We start from the raw sequence: 19,765 nt of genomic DNA, 5'->3' as shown, positions 1-19,765 counted from the left end.
TCCACACCAGTCTAGCTATAGATTGCTTTGGAATACTTGTCAGTGCACACAGGCATCTGTTAATACATGGCCTGACCCATGTACCCATTACCATAAACTCAACTACAGATGAGACATCCAGAGGTTAAAAAAAACTCTATTACTTCAACACAGCAATAGAGGGAAAGGATAAAAACTAAAAACTGCCTCCAGCAGGTGGCTACATCACAAATTGAAACGTGCCTTCTAAAAGTTTACACATGCTAGGAGTTCTGTCTTGGCTCACTTCAAGGCCTTTTTTTTTTTTTTTCCTGTCCTTAAAACAACAGCAACAACATATTTCCACTGAGATAGACAGGGCACTCTCATGTGGTTCTGCTGGCTCCACCACAGGCCCTACTAGTCCTCTGTAAAGGCACCTAGCTTGGCAATTCAGGAAAGCTCAGGGCTGGGAAAAACAGCATGCACATGTCAGAAGAGGAATGAAGAGCTGCTATCCTTTGGTTTAGACCCCATAACAACCACCACGTACAGATTCCAAGGAAAAGCTGCAGTTGTGTCTGAAGGTGAGTTCACAACACATACATGGGTATGTCCGTACACATGCAGCCTTTTGGGGGCTACAAACCCAGATTTCCTCCCACTGCTCCAAGTGGGGTGCACAGGTGATAAGGACAGCAAGAGTTGGACCAAAAAAAATGACCTTTCTGGGAGCATGAGAGGGACAATGGCAGAAATAAGCACAGACTGGCCTGGGGCACCTTTATTACACTATTGTGGGCTAAGGAGCCCAGGGCATGAATTCATGGGTTTAAGCATTGGCTCTTTATCAAATAAAGGAAAAAAATACACCTATGTCAGCTTCATTCCTTTGGTCATTACAAAGCAACAGAAACAAGTTATTCATAAATTGTGGGCAGTTCAAGGAACATCTCTGTTCTGTGCCTCTCTTCTCCAGAGGTGGGAGAAGCAAGTCCTCAGGAGATGCTGCAGTAGCTGGTTGATGGAGGTTTTTCACTTTTATTTTCCATAAAAGCAAGAATGGATGAGAACTAGTGGGAATGTCCCCTTCCCCAGATGGGACAACGATGGGTGGAGGTGAAGAGTCCCCGTCTGCTGGAAGGTGCGTGTGCAGAGGCTGTAGGGAAGGGTGGGCTTGCTGAGTGGGTACTTCCATTGCTAACCTTGCGCACACACAGGCTGTGATTCTTGCAGGCAGCATGGTTTCTGATCCTTCCATAGGATGCAGCAGTCTTTTAAAAAAAATATTGTATTATAATAATAATAATATGAATTTCTCTTTCTTTTTTTTTCTTGTTTTTCTCCATTTCTTTTAGGGATTGGGGTGGGAAGGGAGAGGAAGAATAAATGTCATTCGTCTGTTAGGTCCTGAACAAAGAGAACTTCTGTGTGGCTGAGTCCGGCCTCCTGCAGCGTGGGGGGATTGGGCCACTCCTCTGAAGGGATACAGGGCAGTACCCGCCTGGGAAAATTGGCTTCAATCTGAAACTTTTCAGGGCTTTCCTTCAAGGAGAATAAGAAGTCATGGATTACCTGCAGAGGTCATATAGGAAAAGGGCAGTGAGAAAAAGAGACACACACAATGAAGTCAAATGTCTCCCAACTATCCCCAGGATGATTCTGAGATATGAAGTAATCATATTACATTGGAGTTTTACTTAGAGGACTTTTCCATCTCCCAGGGCAAATACATGGGGCAGTCCTTTTAAAAGAAATTACACAAGCCCAACGCTAGCCCTTCTCTGAACTGATTTACCTGTTTCTTCTCTGACAACTTGTCTTGATAAAAAGCTAAAATATTTTTACTTAGAAGTAATCACAAAGTTACAGAAAAGTTGAAAGTATAGGATATAGAATATTTTTCTTTGAACCAGTTGAGAGTAAGCTGCCAACCTGATGTCCCATCACCCCAGAATACTTGAGGGTGTATGTCTTACAAACAAGAAAATCTTCTACCTAATCACAACATGGCCCTCAAAATCAGGAAATTTAATTGATACATTATTACCAGAATATAATATATATTACATTATTATTCAGGCCCCATTCAATTTTGCCAGTTGTCTTTTATGGCAAAAGAATCAAGTTTTAAATTAAAACTATTTAAATAAATGTGTTGCATTTATTTGTCTCATCTACTGGTTGTTTTTTGGTTTTTTTTGGCAACTGGCCAGTATGGGGATCCACATCCTTGACCTTGGTGTTGTAACACCATGCTCTAAGTAGCTGAGCTAACTGGCCAGACCTATCTGTCACCTCTTGTAAGTCTCCTCCTTTAGTCTGGAACAAATCCTCAGCCTCTCCTTCACTTTCATGACCTTGACACTTTTATTTTGTAGAATGTCTCTCAATTTGTTTGATGCTTGTTTACTCATGATTAGATTCAGGTTCTGCATCACTGGTAGGAATGTTACAGAAATGACGCTGCGTTCTACTCAATGCATCCTATTCATGTAATGCATCCTATTCACGTGGAGCACAATTTCAATTTGCTTAATTATCTACAATATTCAATTTGATCACTTGATTAAGGTGGTGCCTGCCAGGCCTCTTCACTCTAAGTTATTCTTTTTCTCTTTGTAATTGATGAGTATTTTGTGGGAGGTACTTAAACTATGGAGATATTCTGTTCCTCAAACTTTTCTAATTTATTTATACCAATATAGATTCAAGATTTCGTATTTTATTCAATAAGTTATAATTTTATAATCATTATTTAATGTTCAAACTGTTCCAGATGGAGTCAGCCTGAATGGCTTTCTGACATGTTCCCATCATTCTCTGAACAATTCCTTGCTTTCTGGCACAAGGTGTTCCAGTCTGATCTTGTATTGTCTCTGCCCCAGCTCTGGAATTAGCCATTTCTCCAAGGAACTCATGTTGTTCTTAATGAACACTGGTATTTAAAAGCCAAGGTGCTAGTATGCTCATTGCTACTGGGAAATTGTTGCTCCTAGGTACTCTTTATGGATAGAGCTAGAGAATATGGGTGTGTGTGTGTGTATACACGCCCCCCAATCTAATACACACATATATATATACACATATATATATAAAACCATACGTATATAACTGGTTGTCTTCATTCCCCTACCCTATGCAAACTCCCGCCTTCCTATGTATACCCTCCTCACCCTGCTCTGGCTTTGACACCCTTCCCTGGGGCACTTGGGCTCTGACATTCCTGTACTGGGCTGCCCCCACATTTGGACACATTCTTTAAGCTGATCAAGACCTACCACCATTACAAAGACCACCCCTCTGTGGGAATGCCCTCCTCCCCCTGCTGTGGCTCTGACAAGGTACAGGGAAATTCTTAGCAAGAAGTGAGGCAACATCAGAAGAACTCATATTGCTAAAACTTAAAATGTGAGTGAGATACTAGTGAAACAGGTCACTAGTATCTCTCCCTGTTTCTTAATGCCACATGATAAGAAACAAACACACTCTATGGCCCTGGTAGCATTCTACTTCCAACAGGGATTCTAAGGGACCGCTTTCAGGTCAACCCAAAAGATGAGGAACACACCACTGAAGTTCTCCTTCTGTTCTGGGTGAATCTAATTTTATTTTCTTTTTGTTCACTTCTCAGAACCATGAGTTCTTTGGGTTTATTCCCCTGTGTGAAGCAGTCCTTCCGTCAGAGATTTTTAAAGCGCTACAGTTCTAGAACTTGAAGAGTAAATCCATGTTCCTTTTATCTAATCCATTCATGATTTTATAAACTTCTCATATTTTAGTCTGTCAACCTTAATCATTTTCAGTTCCCTTCTCTCTTTGCAATTTCCATTAATGTTCACTCTTTTTTTTATTGAGATGCATCATTAGACTTGCACCAACTATTCTTGTATGAACCCATCATTGTATAAATCACTCTTATATGACTTTATATAAAGTATGAAATCTTGTATAAAATAATTCTTACATGATTTTATACAAAGATGAAATAACACTGTTTCCTTTTCAATCCCTGCTTAAGAATACCTGACATTGGTACAAAACTGGCATTTTTTGTTTACTATTAACAAAGGGCTGACACCATCAGGAAACAGATTACATCACGATTAGAGATCCTTTTTGGTTTGTAATGGACCGAAAAATTAGTTCTGGGTTGAGTATAATTTGGATGTCTCTTATGTACATTTAAACACTAAACCATTACTTGGCTACATGTTATTGTCTCTGTGGATGTTGAATCCAGGCTTGCACTACCACTGCACTTTTCCTCCTTCACACTTTTTTCTCACCTCAAGCCCAATTTATGACCAAGCTTTTTTTTCTGCATCAGGTGGTCATGATATTCTTTTTTTTAAAAAATAGCTTTGAGGGAGGAAACTATTTAAGACTTCAAGGATTAAGTAGTTAATGAATGATTGGTTCCCCCTTGGCTACAAGACTATTCTGTTCCAAAATTTGAATAGATTTTACCTCCGAAACTCTCAGGAAAGTAAATTTTGGTTAGGTTTTTCACATACAGTTTTATCTATCAGAGTTTTGGAGGTAGAAACTTCTTGAAGTTCCAGAGGTCAAGGGTACATCAGCAAAATTCCTGGTAAACATGCAAACTAAAATCCATATGCAAATCTGCATAGTTAGCATACACAGGGGAATCCAAGGGAAAGGAATTAATACTTAGTAATGACCTACTACATGGTAGGTACTGTGTGAGACACATTCATGTTATCTCAATTTAAAAATCCAAAGTTAGAGATGTGAGTGCTTCCCCCAATATAAATAAATGCACAAACATGAGATACACAAATAAAATGAGGAAGCCATTTGTGTCTTTCTCACCAGTATGGCTCATAATGTTTATTAAGTACTAGTTCTTTCAGTCTTAACGTTCCCTGCTGGCAGTAAGCTCCATGAATTCCACAACCACATCTCACTCATCTGTATCATCCCTAGACTGTCTAGCTCAGTGCATGACATATCTTCAGTTTAAAGTTATTAGAGAGCAGATTATATTTCCATTTTACAGATGGGAAATCTGAGGCTCTGTAAGATTCTGTAACTTATCCAATGTTCTCCAGTTAAATAAGAAGAAGCAATGAATGTACTACCCTACCTCACTTGACTACAGTGCATCCTCATTCCTATTATGAAGTTTATTCTTGATTATTCTGAGTGATTGAGAAAATGGCAGAATCTACAATAGCTGTAAATTTCTGAAGGCAACATACTAATCTCAACAGAAATTTTCTTTTGGTTATAAATCAAAAAACAATAGTTACTATTTGAGTGTTTACCATAAGCCAGGCACAATGTTGAACTGTTTCTATGAATTTTATCCTAACAATAATCCTATTAGGGAGCGTCTATTATTACAACCATTTTACAGATGAAGAAATTGAGGCTTAGAGATTAAGTAAACTGACCAAGGAAACACATCTAATAATTCTGGAAGAATGAGTACTTGATCCTCTAAGAGTCTCTGCTTTAACTACTTCTCTATGGAAATGACAAACACCACTGTGTGGATACCAAACATACAAGGTAGCCTCAGTAAGTGGGACTTCTTATGGGCTAAGTGGGTAGAAAGGGAGAGACAACTGCATCCAAACTGCACATGCACTTATATTCAGATTTGTAATTCCAGGGCTTCTAGGTCATTGGAGACAGAGCTTTCTCTACAGAGCAAGGCATTTTGATGGGATTCTGAAGCCAATATAAGAAGAGAGCATGAAAGTACCGCCCACCCTCACACATGTCTTGTGAGAGACTTTTTTCTTAGCAAAGCTCAAACATTATGATGACAGAAAATCTTAAAAATTGCTTCGAGTTGGCAGCTGGCACTGAAGGAACCTACAATATCATAGCACTCTACCTGGCATCCACTGATGTCATATCCATCTCTCTCTCTGTTCCTCTCCTGCTCATAAGAGCAGGAGATTCACCAATAGCACTCTCAAGAGTCCATAAAAGTTTCCAAATCTACAGCCTACATACACTTCACACAACTTAGGTAGTCCTTACTGTTAGAGACTGTGAAAAGTGGAATCGTCTCTCTACTCGAGAATCATTGGGTAATTTGAAAATGATCTTGACACTTTCAGGGTCATCTGGGGAAGGTTCAGGGGGCAGGCACTCCAACTTCCTTTCCTTTTCCTCCTGTAAATTCTGCAAAGACACAAAGCACAGGTGAGGCTAGGGCTCAAACAGGGAAACAGAAAACAAATACAATGACTGTGTAGGCTTATTGTGCAGTCATAAGAAATATTAATGACTAATTACTAATTATATATTACTAATTATAAGGAAATCCTCTTGGCAAGAGTCAGAAACAACCTAATTCAAAGTACTATCGCACCACATGCATTATTTATTGGCTGTGTTTAGGTATTTAACTATTTGAGGAAAAAGATTGGATCCCTGCACTGGCCAGCTGCCGAAAAAAGAAAAAAGGAATGGCTAAAAGACACTGGATATAAGCAAGTGGTAACACATAATGAAACAAGATCATGAATGAAAAGCCAAATCAGCTAACACTAAAAATGAATATTTAAATGCTAATAAAAATTTAAATCACCCACAATCCCAACATTGTCTAGTTTTTTTCCTTTAACACTAAAGAAAAAACCAAGATGATACAGTCTCGGCAACTTGGGAATCACAGGGAGCCAAGACACAAGTACATTACCCGTCGTCGTCTCTCCTCTGCCAGCTTTTGCTGTTGCACCTCTTCCTCCTTCCTCCGTTTCCGCTCCCGCTCCTCTCGTTTCTTTCTTTCTTTCTCTTGGTCAGCCCTGAGAGAGGCCAGGTAGGCCTCATCCTGCTGTTGTCTCAGCACCTGGGTCTGGTTTCTTTCTTCTCTGTGGACAGATCAAAAGCAAAGAAAGAAAACAGCAATCTCACAAAGCTGTTTTCTTATACTGAAATGGGGGGGATCGTGTGTAAAAATGTTGATAATCTTGGCAGATGACTATTTCACACTACCCTAAGAAATTCCAACAGCAGAGCATGGCAGAATCTGAAAGAGTCATCTCTTTTCCCAGTTTAATTAGGTAGAAAAAGAAATGGCAAGCTTTCCTCTCCTCTTTTAACTTTTAAAATAAAACTGTCTTTTCCCCCCAATTCTAACAAAATTAACGGAGTATTATTGTTATGAAGTGATCATCAACATCCTATTTTATAGGTAAATATCCTTCTGGGTTACTGCATTTTTGTATTTTGCTTTCTTTCTTTTTTGGCAGCTGGCCAGTACAGGGATTGAACCCTGGACCTTAGTGTTATCAGTACCACACTATAAACGTTAACTGAGCTAACTGGCCAGCCTTGTATGTTGCTTTCATAAAACCAAAAAACTACACATCCACATTCACACACATGTTGTAGAAGATTTGAAAAATATAAAAAACATGTTATTCAGAATTCCACTAAAAAAAGGCAAAACACTAACATTTTGATGTATTTCCTATTTTCTCTCCTACAGTTTTGTTTTATCTTAGCAAGAACAATATTTAGTTGATCGAAATGGTTGAACAGACATTCTTGTTTTATACTTCCTTAAAAATTAAGATAAAATTGGGCCGACCCCATGGCTCACTCGGGAGAGTGCAGCACTGGGAGTGCAGCGGTGCTCCCGCTGTGGGTTCGGATCCTATATAGGGATGGCTGGTGTGCTCACTGGCTGAGCGCGGTGCAGGCGACACCAAGCCAAGGGTTGCAATCCCCTTACAGGTTACAAAAAAGACCAAAAAAAAAAAGATAAAATCTACAGGCATCGAAATGCACAGATCTTAAATGTACAATTCAATAAATTTAGATAAATGTAACCATGTAACCACCACTCCAAGACAGAACATTTCCATCACCCCTGTTTCCTCTCCTATACATTTTATTTTTTATATGGTTAAAATCATACTATATTGTAAAGTTTTTAGTCCTGCATTTTGCTAACATTTTTCTAACAAGCTTTCCCCCATGTTATTAAAAGCTTTCCATAAATTTAAGTTTGTATAACTTTCTTGAGGGCATTTTGGCATTACAAATTAAAAACCTTAAATACATTTATATTGTCTGATCCCAAATTACACTTTCAGGAATTTAAATTCTAATCTAAGGAAATCATCACAAATTGTAAAAAATTATCTTCCAGTATGCTATTTATATTAGTAAAAAACTGAAAATAATCTATAAATCCAGCAAGAGTGGCCTGGTTAAATTATAATGCATTTAGACAATGGGAAAGCTATGGAGTAATTTTTAAAATGTGGCAGAATAATATCTAATGATGAGGGAAAATGCTGTGATATATTATTGCATGAAAAGACTTATAAGATAGTATTATCCCAATTTTACAAAAAATGCGTATGTATATAGGGGTGTGTGTAGTGTCTATAAAATTAAAAGGAAGTATACCAGAATGTTAAAAGTGGTGGTAGGATTATGAGTGATTATTAATTTCTTCTTGTGCTTTTCTGTGTTTTTCAAATTTTCTATAATGTACCAAACTTAGGTAATGGGCTGGGGGGAAGAAAAATGTACCATTCCACATTTTTTACATTTAAGTTTTTTATATCATGTTCTGCTATTTAAATGACATGTTTGAACATAAAGACCTGTCTTTATTTTGAATCATATCTCTAAAAATGGATGATCTGATGTTGAGGATTTTAGGTCAAAGTACATAAATATTTTGACGCTAAATGAGTACGGCTTTTAAAGTTGCTTAAGACAGGGAGGAAATCAGGATTTACGGAGCCCCAGGTCAGCCCTCCAGATTTACTACTGGTCTCTCTCTTCCAGAACGGAACTCCCTTGTACCTTTCTAGGCGTTCTGACACCAGGTAAGTCTGGTTCGCGTCCATAATAAATGTCAGTTGGTTAATAAGGTCATCAGGTTGAATGAGGCCTTCTAGCCGTCCCACTACAGTCATCCTCCGATCCTTCAGCATAATCATGGCCAAGAATGGATAGGTGTTCTCTCGTAAAGCCTGCGAGACTGACAGCAAAACCCAGCAGATCAAAGGCAGGACTTGGGGATGAAGCAGATCAACTCAGACTTTCCACAATGAGCTGTTTTAACTTAAATGTCATCTATTCTCTGCCTACCTTTTTTTCCTCCTAGTTTCTTAATCTTTTATTTTTGTTATACATTTGTGTCCCTATCCCTAGGTGCTTGATTAGAATAGAACAGGCTTTTCTGGTGGAGGTGAGGCTGTTGTGATGATGCTGGAGAAGGCTGCAGAGTTCAAGGATAATGCTTACTTGATGGTAGAAAAGGGGTCTATTAAAGAATCTGGTTTCTGCTTAGCACAGTTCTTCCCTGTGTGAGGGGGAGAAACCTATAAGGTGATAAGTCTCAGCATAATGCTACTGGTGATAATCTTCATCATCATCTTCTCTATGTCTTTTCTTCCTCTTGACTAATCTTTTCCTTTTCCCCTTTTCCCATGTCTTTTTTTTCCACCCCTAAAAAAGTTAGCTTTCCTGCTCCAAAGAAGTTTAGAAAGTTGGTCTCCAAATAACCAACATTTTACCATAATGGAGTTTTACACCTATGTTTTCCTTATGGTCTGAATGAAAAGATTTTATCTTTAGTCTCCTCCTATTCATTGCTTCCCCCACCCTGACCTGCCATACTAGAGGAGCAAAATGCATGGTGCAGGTACTTGAAAGATGTTTAAAAAACAATTAGGAATAAAGATTCAGATCCAGGATGCAGGAAAAACATCTGCTGCATCTTTGGTTCTCAAGATCTGTTGTAGTGCCTGGCATGTTAGTATACACTCAAAGGTAGCTGGATAGAAGCAGCTGCAAAATGACTGCACTTTTCTTCACTGGATGCCTTCATATCTTCTACTACTTCATGTCTTCAACTTCTAAACTTTCAGAATCCATATTAACACTCAAGGTATTCAGACAACTAAGTCCTTGCTCAAGAACCTCTGTTAAAATTGCTGAGGAAGAGAATACACTCTTCAGTAAAAAGCCCATTAAATTAAAGGCAAGCTGCTGGCCAGGACTGGGGATTTAAAAAAATAAAACAGGCTCTGGCAATGGTTAAGCTATAAAGAATGGGCCTTATATTCTGACAGATCTGATCTCACTCCAAAACTTGCTAAATGGGTGATCATGGGCCACTGACAAATCTTTGAGCCTGTTTCCTAAAACATAAAGTAGAGATAATAAAACCCTCATCTCTCAGGACTGCTGAGAGGATTAAACAAGAAAATATAAAAACCAGCAACTGGAATTCTGTCTACTGCGGAATAGTCATGTAACAAATGGCGTAGCATGTTTTTCCAGACCATTCCAAAGATACTCTGACAATCTCAATGAGGCAAAAGAAACACAACTTACCCCTATATCCCTCAGGTTTGTTTGTAGAGCATGCCCAGAAGAGCATTCTAGTATTTATTAGTGAAATAACTTCTGGCGCACAGAGTGTGTTGCTGTGGAAAGGGATGAAAAGGACATGAGAACTACTCACTGACTACAAATTGTCAGCACAAAGGGTCAGAAAAGAGAAAGAAAACTATCAATCTACCTACCGACAGAACTCATCAGAGTCCTGGTGATCATCTCCATGAAGATACACCAAAAGAAAGCGAAGCTCCCGCTTTGCATCGTTAAGTGCCTGTGAGAAACAGAAGATCACTAATTATTATGAATACTGTGCATTGAGATTTTAATCAGGCTAAGGGTCCTATAGATACAGCTACATATTTAGGAATAACAAGAGAAATAAGGAAAAAAGGTGAGCAAGAAACTAGAAAATTCCTAACATCCTACCTTCACACCCCTGGCATTAGTCCATGCTAACAAGCTTTAATGAAAAGGTTTTAGTGTTGTTAGAATTTAAATTGAATCAGGCACATGAGAGTAAACAGGCTGACAAATACAGGCTCCCAACGAATCAGAGGAAAGTCAGCTGTTCCCACAGTCTAAAGGAAGAAAAAACAGGAGAATCTGACCATGTAGAAAGTGAGGTGAGAATTTTGCAACTTCACAGCTACAACATCCTTGTAACTAAAAAATAACTGCGAAGATGAGCCTGCTCCCAGGCTACATTCCAAGCAGGAGTGAGGGACTGTGGGACCTAAAGGCATTCTCAAGATTTTCAAAGACAAGGCTAGTGTCCAAGACTTCTATGTGTGCTGTTGCATGTGCATGCTCCTGAGCACACTTCACTTAAGATTTCCTGAAAGGCCAATGGTGGTCCACCCTCAGGATCATAGCAAAAAGGGTATATGAGAGGTGCTCATCTTATTCATTTCTGTATCTCTAGCACTGAGCACAGTTCCAGGTGTACAGCAATGTTTGTTGAGTAAGGTGGCAGCAGCCAGTGAGGAGACTGACTATGAGAAAAAGCAGATGTGGGAAAATCAAAGCAGGAAGCAACAGTAAGCATTTTTCTTTCTCCAGATATATTCAGGAATCCTGGAAGTTGCAGAATAGAACCACCCTTTTGCATTTTGATACGGTGTTCATTCTATATTTTTCTCTGGCAAACTAGAGATATGCCTAGTACCCACAGAACTCTAATTTTTCCTCCCCCGAGAGGAGACAGTCAAAAGTCTGTGTGCCTTAGGTTGAATGAGATGTGTGATTGAGTCTATGGTCAATTCCCTTATTCAACTCTGTGAGGAATCAAAGAAGATTTAGGCTTTGCTTTCAAGAGGCTTACAGTCTAATAGAGAAGATGAGAAATGAACACAAATAACTATAATATAAGAAAGAATGTGAAATAAATATAAACTTAAAAAAAACTATGAAAGAACACAAGGAAAGATTAATAGTTTAGATCGCAAGGTAGAGCAGGATAGGGCACAACAATCAGAAATTGTTATAAGAGGGGGGTGACATGAGTTGGTTGAAGGATGGGCAAGATTACAATTAGCAAAAATATGAGGAAGGCATTCCAGCAAAAGCAAAGGCACAGGAGTAGGAAAGTACAGAGCATGTTCAGGGAAATGGTTTAGCTGGAACCTATAGTATGGGGAAACAAGTTATGCAGAAAAGGCCTCAAAAGAAGGTTGGGGTTAGATCAAGAGGGGCCCTGCTAAAGAGTTTGGTCTTTTTTTTTGTAAGCAGTAAAGAACGATTTGAGGTTTTTAAGAAAAAGAATGACATGTTCAGTGCTAGGCTACACTTTCCTTTGAGGATAGAATCATATCAGATGTAATTTGGTACCTATATTGTTTGTGGCACTGACCTGGCTGTACGTTCCCTGGTAGAAGACAGGGTGTGCCCTCCCATATTTCTCTTCAAAAGAGTGCATAAATGAAACAATGTCCCCAACAGGGTCAGTGACCCGGCTGCGAGGGTCAGGCCGTATAAAACGAAGAGCAAACCTGGGGAAGAAGGAATAAATATTACATAAATCCAGCTTACTGTAGTGCACATGGAGTGGGCCATTTTGTACATATTCCTATAACAGAGCCAGAGGCATGGCAGCAAAAGGAGTCAAATGGTCTACGAGCAGACCATCAAACCTGAGAGTAGAGTCTGGCTCAACAGCTGCAAAGCAGCAGTGTTGTTCCAGTGCCTGTTTGAGAAGAATGCAAACTACTAGGATTATACTTTCTAACACTGGCCTAAACATATCCTGAGTGCTTCTTAAAGAAAAATTTAGGGCTAGAAGGGTTGGAAAAGGAAGACACAATACTCAAAAAGATCATGGGTCAGGCTATGCCCCAAGACTCTCTAGAATGTCACTGTGTAATACAGCTGCCACTAGCCACATGTGGCTATTCTAAATTTAATTTTATTAAATGAAATACAATTAAAAATTCAGTTCCTTAGTCACACTAGACACTTTTGGTTAGTGGCTTCCATATTGAACAGTGCAGATACAGAACATTTCCATCATCACAGGAAGTTCTATTAGACAGCACTGCTCTCAAACAGAGATCTCTTTCTGGTTGTCCTACTTGCCTCTCCCTCTCCTTTTTGTTCTCCTGGGATTTCAAAGTTTTAGTTCTTACTCGCAAGCTATTCAAATTATAGATAGGAACTTCAAACCTGAACTTGTAGTCATGATTTACATGCTTTTCAAAGGGGGGGCAAGTACATTTCACTTGATGATTTATGGTTGATGGCATCCATGCAGGAAGTTATTAAGAGTAACCCAGAGTACATGGGCAGATGTGGAGTACTGGTAGCTATTGTAAAGTTAAGGATGCATTACCTGATGCTACCACACATCTGTTTCTAAAGAATCCATCCTATTATATTTGTATAGCACCATTTATTTTTCCCTTGGATTTCCACAGAAGGCAATGGGGCAGAGGCCAACGTGGTACATAACATTAAACAAGTTGCTTGGATGATACAGCTGCATTAAAATTAGTAACACATGCCATGCATATTTTCCTAAGAAAAGCAAACAATATTCATTTTCTTGAAGAATTTTCAGCACAGAAAAGGTGACTAGGTTAGGACACTTTCCTTACCAAATCTTGAGCCAATACCTTACCCCCTCAACAAATTCCCTGTGTATATACAACTCCACTTGGAATTTCTCCTGAGTAATCAAATAAAATTCACCGGCACTATCATTCCAGAGCAAATTAAAAACACAAAATGTAAGAAGTTATGTGTGTGGGGCAGTGATTAGAAGTCCTTCAGAAGACTGATGCTTTGACTACTTTCTCTGAAGTATTTTAGGATTATCTCCTTAAAGTTTTCAAATTTTGATGAATGGATAAAGGCTTTAACTTTTTTGTTTCTCATTACAACATATTCCCATGGCCTACACAACTCTGGGCAATCAGCTTTTTTAAAAAATAGAAAGGTCAACTCAGTCTACATTATGATTTTTAAAGTTTTCACATGCCCATTTGTAAATAAAATAGGGATGGAAAGAGTACTAAAATAGTTAATTGGTAACCATTAAGAACTTTGCTAAAGCAAGGAAGCCATTAAGCAGGCAGTCTCATAAAACACCAAGGTGCCAAGGTAAAAAAAAGTATTATCCGATACTTGCACTTCTGCAGCTGGGTCCTCACCTCCAGCCTTGCTCCCTGCCCCACCATATTTGAAGGGAGGTACAGGTTGCCTTGTATGTAAGGCCCAGACCACATAATCTAGCTCCATCTGCTGACCTGGATGCCCATAAACATTTTAGTTTCTAACCAAGCCTAAGTGTGGCTCTAGACTAGATAACCCAAACCTGATGTGTGAGGAAGTTGGGCCCCACTCAACATTTTCTAGTCTTAGAGCCTATGTAGTTTCCAATGATGAGCTCTTTGAATGGTACATGAACAAAGCTAGCAGGTGAAGGTAAGAAGCAAGTGGGTGTATATATAAAAGAGTTCCAGTGTCAGCAACCTCGGGGTTGCCAGGGAAGAGTAAAATGTACAGAAGGAGTGTCTAGACAGGTACAATTATTGTGGGAGGAATCTAGCACAAAGTGGGTAATCTTAGAGCAAGGGAATTTGTTGAGATTGTCAGTAGTCAGATGGAGAAGTGGTTTAGGGTAAAAGTTCTAAGGAGTGTGAAGCTAGGAGATAATGGTGGTTAGAAAGGAAAGGGTGTGGAGATTAACTAGGGAATGTAGAGGTGACAAACATGGTGGTGGGGAACAATAAATGTAGGCAGATTGATCCTTGCAAACAATAGGCAAGACTAATTTAAAACAATTTCATTTCATAACTCCTGCCCTTAAGTCTGAACAATTCAAAATACTTTTATACTATATTAAAAGATAGTTCAGGAAGAGTATTCAATCTGATAACAAACTGGCAAGTCAAAATTGATAGAGCACAAAACTTATTCTGATTCAAGTTTCAGCACCAAAGTCTACCCTGTTGCTACTAATACATAAACACAGAGGTACATACCTAAATATATCAAGTATTGTGTAATAGGTAAACCGGAATGGAAGCATTATCAAGTAATAACCCCATCCAAGCAGTCCCTGAAATTCCAAAAACAAAGTTAGAGACCATTCTCTCAATCTCTAGTACTTTACAAAATGGCTAGTTAAGATTTTTACACTCTTTTCTGTCCTTCCACGTAACTTCTCCCTCTGTAATACAGTTTCCTCTTCCTGGCCACCTCATCCTTCTTAAATGATACTGCCTTTGATCTCATTTCATCTAATATTATTGTTTTTCTTTTTCTCACGTAATTTTTGTATTAAATCTGCTTTAATACTTTTTCTGCAGCTAACTTATATTAGTTGCCAAATTCAATTGGAAGTTCATATCCCCAGATGATAAATATTCATTCTTTCCTTTTCAGATTTCTACATCAAAATACAGTATATAAAAATAGCAAGAAAGATAACCATTATTACTACCTTGGACATCTGTATATAAATAATAAATTTAACCACAATGATAAATCCCCATGTAGCTGCTAATCTTAGTAATAATGCTATTTATTAACAATATTGATTATTACTGCTGTTATTAATTATTAACTAGTATACATACAGGACTTTACAGTTTACAAAGCATTTCTTAGACATTATATTGTGTTAACCTGGGACCCTTTCTGTGTCTATGGCCAGGGAGCTCTGGAGCCTCATGGCTGACATTAGGGTCCCAAACACCAAGTCAAGACCAAAGCAAGCTGAGGAAACACTGGGCATATACAGAACTACTCTTTGAGCTGTACAATTGCTCTAGAAATCTGTGCCCTTCTCCTTCAGAATGCCCCAAAATGACTAATTAGAAACCCCATTTCTAAAATAACAAGTACTGCACAAAAAGGTATTATGATGGAGTAAATTGTAACTGCTGCATGGTTAAAGAAAGTGCTCTCTTAGGATTCTAAATGCAAATATAAGAGGTGAATACAACCCCAAGGATAAGAAAGGAAAACTCCAAGAAGTCCTTCAGAGTTCATTATTAGTATACAAATCTGATTTCTCTAACTGGACTGCGAGAAACTGAATGTGAAATGAGAAGACTGGCTTTTTATTCATCTCTGAATCCCCAACAGCAAAATACCAGGTTATCTGAACACTCTTAAATGCTTGTTAAATCTCAGTTAATCACCTTGCTACAGAACTTTAAGACCAATTTCAAAGATGCGGTCAAGGCCCCCACAAAGATTCCAAGTACTTCCTCAAAAGTAGATTAAAATTAAGTAAATTGTAGCAACAAAGAACTCGGTAAATAAATTCTAACTTAAAAGTGGGAGACTTCTTAAACATTTAGTCGTGTAAATAAACCTACCCATGTACTCAAAACAAGGCATAGAAAACACTCTCCAAACTAGTAAAGAACAGAAAATGGATAGTTTCTATATCAATTCATTAAGAAATCAAGGCAAAATGATAATATAGACTAAATCTACCAAGGAGCCAGGTCTACCTAACAGGTTTACATTCTGAATATTTCCTTTGCTTCTATTATACAGAGATCAATATAACCAAGTGAATACACTTATAAAATAAAAAAGGGGGAAATTTCAGTACAAAATAACTTGCCCTTGGTTGCGGTCTTGAGACGACATAGCTGTAGATCCTGTGGTCAGCTGTATTAACCTGCAGGGGTCGGGATGGAGGCGGGTTGAAAACACTTGGTACACCCTCTTGCTCATTTAGTCTGTCCTGTACAGCAGCCTGAGAAGGAAAATATAGTAGCAAGAGTTTCAGTGATGCTCAAATCAACCCAGAAGAAGAGATGAGGCAATTATTGCTTGGTGTTTCAAAACAGGATGATCATTAATACACTAAAAGGTCATCCAAGGAGTGTATCTTCAAGGACCCTTTACCCTGCTGTACTGGGAGGCAATGTGGGGTGATGGCTCGAGAATTCATGCATGGTAGAGGAGACCAGGGAACCTGCCTGGAAGCTTCATTTATGCAGCAAACATACTGCTTTTTATTTAGATGGTATATATTATTTAGGGTGGCTGGGATATAAGGTGCTTCACTGGTATAATCCCAAGAAAAGTCGTCCACAGAGAATACAACATGGACAGTGCCCCTGGAGTTGTGCAATGGAGCAGTCTTGATGAGTGGTGTCTGATAGAGGGCACTGGAGTAGAGAAACTGCCATCTCAATCTTAGCTCCATCACTCAAAAAGCTGCTTAACTTATGAGTCTCAGTTTCCTCATGTGCAAAATGAAAGAATAATATTTCTCAGAGTTAATCTGAAAATTTAAAGCGATGGCCATACATAAATATCCTAATATGATTATTGGAAGACAGCTGATTTTCAGAAAAACAAAAAAACAAAAAACCTTATTCCCTTAACTCTGCCCCTGAAAATGGACATTTGTCCCAGTGCAGTAAAACATTTAGCCTTACCCAAAGAGATGTCTGGCCTTTTGCCTTTGGCATCTGGGAGTTAAATCTATGTCATACCTGATAGGAGTGTCTTTGTTACAAGGTTTAGGAGCTGCCATACCCAATAGTCTTAGGGTGAAGGCTGGCCTTGCCAGATAGATCAGCTATGTGATTTATGATAGGGACTTTGGGTAACTCAGTCTCAGTTGACTTGGAGACTGAGTTCAGCCATGTGGGCAACTAATGAAATCAATCATGTCTATGTAATGAAGCCTGAATAAAAATTCTGGACAGTGAAACTCAGGTTTCAGTGCTTCAACCAGAGCTTCTCTGGTTGGCAATACTTCATCCATACTTGTCACACAGATGTGCCAGGAGCATAATGTGTCCTGACTCTACGGGAGAGGAATAAACAAGCTTCATGTTTGGAAACTTGTGAGAGACTTTGCTCTATGTGTCTCTTCCTTTAGTTGGTTTTAATCTGTATCTGTTCCCTGTAATAAACTGTAACCATGAGTATAACAGCTTTCAGTGAGTTCTTCAAGTGAACTATCAGATCTGAGGGTCGTTTTTAGAACTCTTTGTACTTAAAGTTGGTGTCAGAAGTGAATGTGGTTTTTGGAAGGGTTACATGCCCTTTAAACTTCATAGCTGGCTCTAAACTTTGCGGTTTTTAAAACTAGGGGACTAATTCCAGGTAGTCCCCTAGTTTTAAAATTCAATGAAGAAAGAATAATCTTTCAACAAATGGTGCTGGGATAACTGGATATCCAGATGCAAAAACAAAAGTTAAACTCCTAAATCGCACTATACACAAAAATTAACTCAAAACACATCAAAGACCTAGACGTAAGAGCTGAAATTATAAAACTCTTAAAAAGGAAACAAGGGTGTAAACCTTCATGACCTTGGACTAGGCAATGGTGTCTTGGATATGACACCAAAAGCACAAGCAACAAATTTAAAAAACAGATAGACCGGACTTCATCAAAATGAAAAAGTTGGTGTATCAAAGGATACTATCAAGAAAGTAAAAATACAACTCACCAAATGGGAAAAAATATTTGCAAATATATATCTGATGGAGGTCTAGTCCAGCATATAAAAAGAACACAAAAGAAATGGAAAAGATGCTCAACATCATTTCAGTCATTAGGGAAATGCACGTCAAAACCATAATGAAATAATTCACATCCAACAAGATGGCTATAATTGAAAAGAGAGATATTAACAAATGTTGGCAAGGGCATGGAGAATTGGGATCTTCATACACTACTGTAGGGAATGTAAAATGGTGTAATCACTTTGAAAACAGTCTGACAGTTCTTCAAAAGGTTAATCATAGACTCAGCACTACTAGGTATATAATCCACTGCTAGGTATATACCCAAGAGAAATGAAAAGATACATCCACACAAAAATGAGGACACTAATGTTCATTGTGACATTACTGATAATAGCCCAAAGTGGAAACAATCTAAATGTCTCTCAACTGATGGATGGCTAAAGACACTGTGGGGTGCTATGGTCTGCATGTTTGTGTCCCCCCAAAATTCCTATGTTGAAACCTAATCATCAATGTGATGGTGTTAGAAAGTCAAGCCTTTGGGAAGTGATTAGGTCTTGTGGGCAAAACCTTCATGAATGGGATTAGTGCCCTTATAAAAGAGGCTGCAGAGAGCTGCTTTCTCTCTTCCATCATGTGAGGACACAACTAAAAGGCACCATCCATAAACCAGAGAGTGGGCCCTCACTAGAAACTGAATCTGCTGGCACCTTGATCTTGGACTTCCCAGCCTCCAGAACAGTGAGAAATGAATTTGTTGCCATCCTGTTAATGGTATTTTGTTACAGCAGCCTGAATAGAATAAGATATGGTATATCCATACAAGGGAATATTATTTGATAATAAAAAGGAATGAAGTATTGATACATGCCATAACATGATGAACCTTGAAAACATTAAGTTAATGAAAGGAAGCTAGTCACAAAAGACTACATGCTATATGATTCCATTCATATGAAAGTCCGGGATAAGGAAATCAGAAGGTAGACTAATGGTTGTGTTTAGAGGTGGGAGATGTAGAAGTAGAAGGGTAATAGCTAAAGGGTATAGGGTTTCTTGGTGGGGTAATGTTCTAAACATTCTACAATATTTTGGGGAAAATGTTTTAAAATTGATTGTAGTGATGGCTGTGCAAATATACTAAAAACCACTGAACATACTAAACTGAATATATTAAAAACCATTGAATTTCACATTTTAAATGGGTGAATTGCTTAGTACGTGAATTATGTATCAAGAAAGTTGTTATTTGAAAACCACATCTGATAGTGCTTGGTGCCAATTATAAAATTAGAGCTTTCAAGCAAAAATTAGAATTTTGTTAAACTTGTATTTGCCACTGTAAGCTTAACAGCTTCCCAATACTTAAAGGCTTCTCTGATGCATTTGATGGTGCTACTAGAAAATTATATCATATAGTAAAATGTGTCAACATTTGTATGACCAGTATTGTTTCAGTGAACCAATATTTTCCAAATAACCAATGCATGAAGTTACAAAATCATGC

General features: G+C 38.4%; 1 protein-coding gene across 1 annotated transcript in view; it reads right to left on the bottom strand.

The window, feature by feature from the left end:
* Positions 1 to 716: 716 nt before the first annotated feature.
* FAF2 (Fas associated factor family member 2) overlaps positions 717 to 19,765 on the bottom strand; it is a 72,122-nt gene continuing 53,073 nt past the window's right edge. Inside the window, exons 3-11 of the mRNA XM_063085895.1 lie at positions 16,388 to 16,522; positions 14,790 to 14,866; positions 12,161 to 12,299; positions 10,497 to 10,582; positions 10,306 to 10,397; positions 8,767 to 8,944; positions 6,641 to 6,812; positions 5,977 to 6,120; positions 717 to 1,533 (exon numbers count right to left, since the gene is read on the bottom strand). Coding sequence (XP_062941965.1) covers positions 1,351 to 1,533; positions 5,977 to 6,120; positions 6,641 to 6,812; positions 8,767 to 8,944; positions 10,306 to 10,397; positions 10,497 to 10,582; positions 12,161 to 12,299; positions 14,790 to 14,866; positions 16,388 to 16,522 — 1,206 coding nt within the window. The 3' untranslated portion in view covers positions 717 to 1,350. The remainder of the gene's footprint in view (positions 1,534 to 5,976; positions 6,121 to 6,640; positions 6,813 to 8,766; positions 8,945 to 10,305; positions 10,398 to 10,496; positions 10,583 to 12,160; positions 12,300 to 14,789; positions 14,867 to 16,387; positions 16,523 to 19,765) is intronic.

This window comes from Cynocephalus volans, chromosome 2 (assembly GCF_027409185.1).
Source record: "Cynocephalus volans isolate mCynVol1 chromosome 2, mCynVol1.pri, whole genome shotgun sequence".
Lineage (NCBI taxonomy): Eukaryota > Metazoa > Chordata > Mammalia > Dermoptera > Cynocephalidae > Cynocephalus > Cynocephalus volans.
This window is presented reverse-complemented; position numbering and strand designations above follow the sequence as displayed.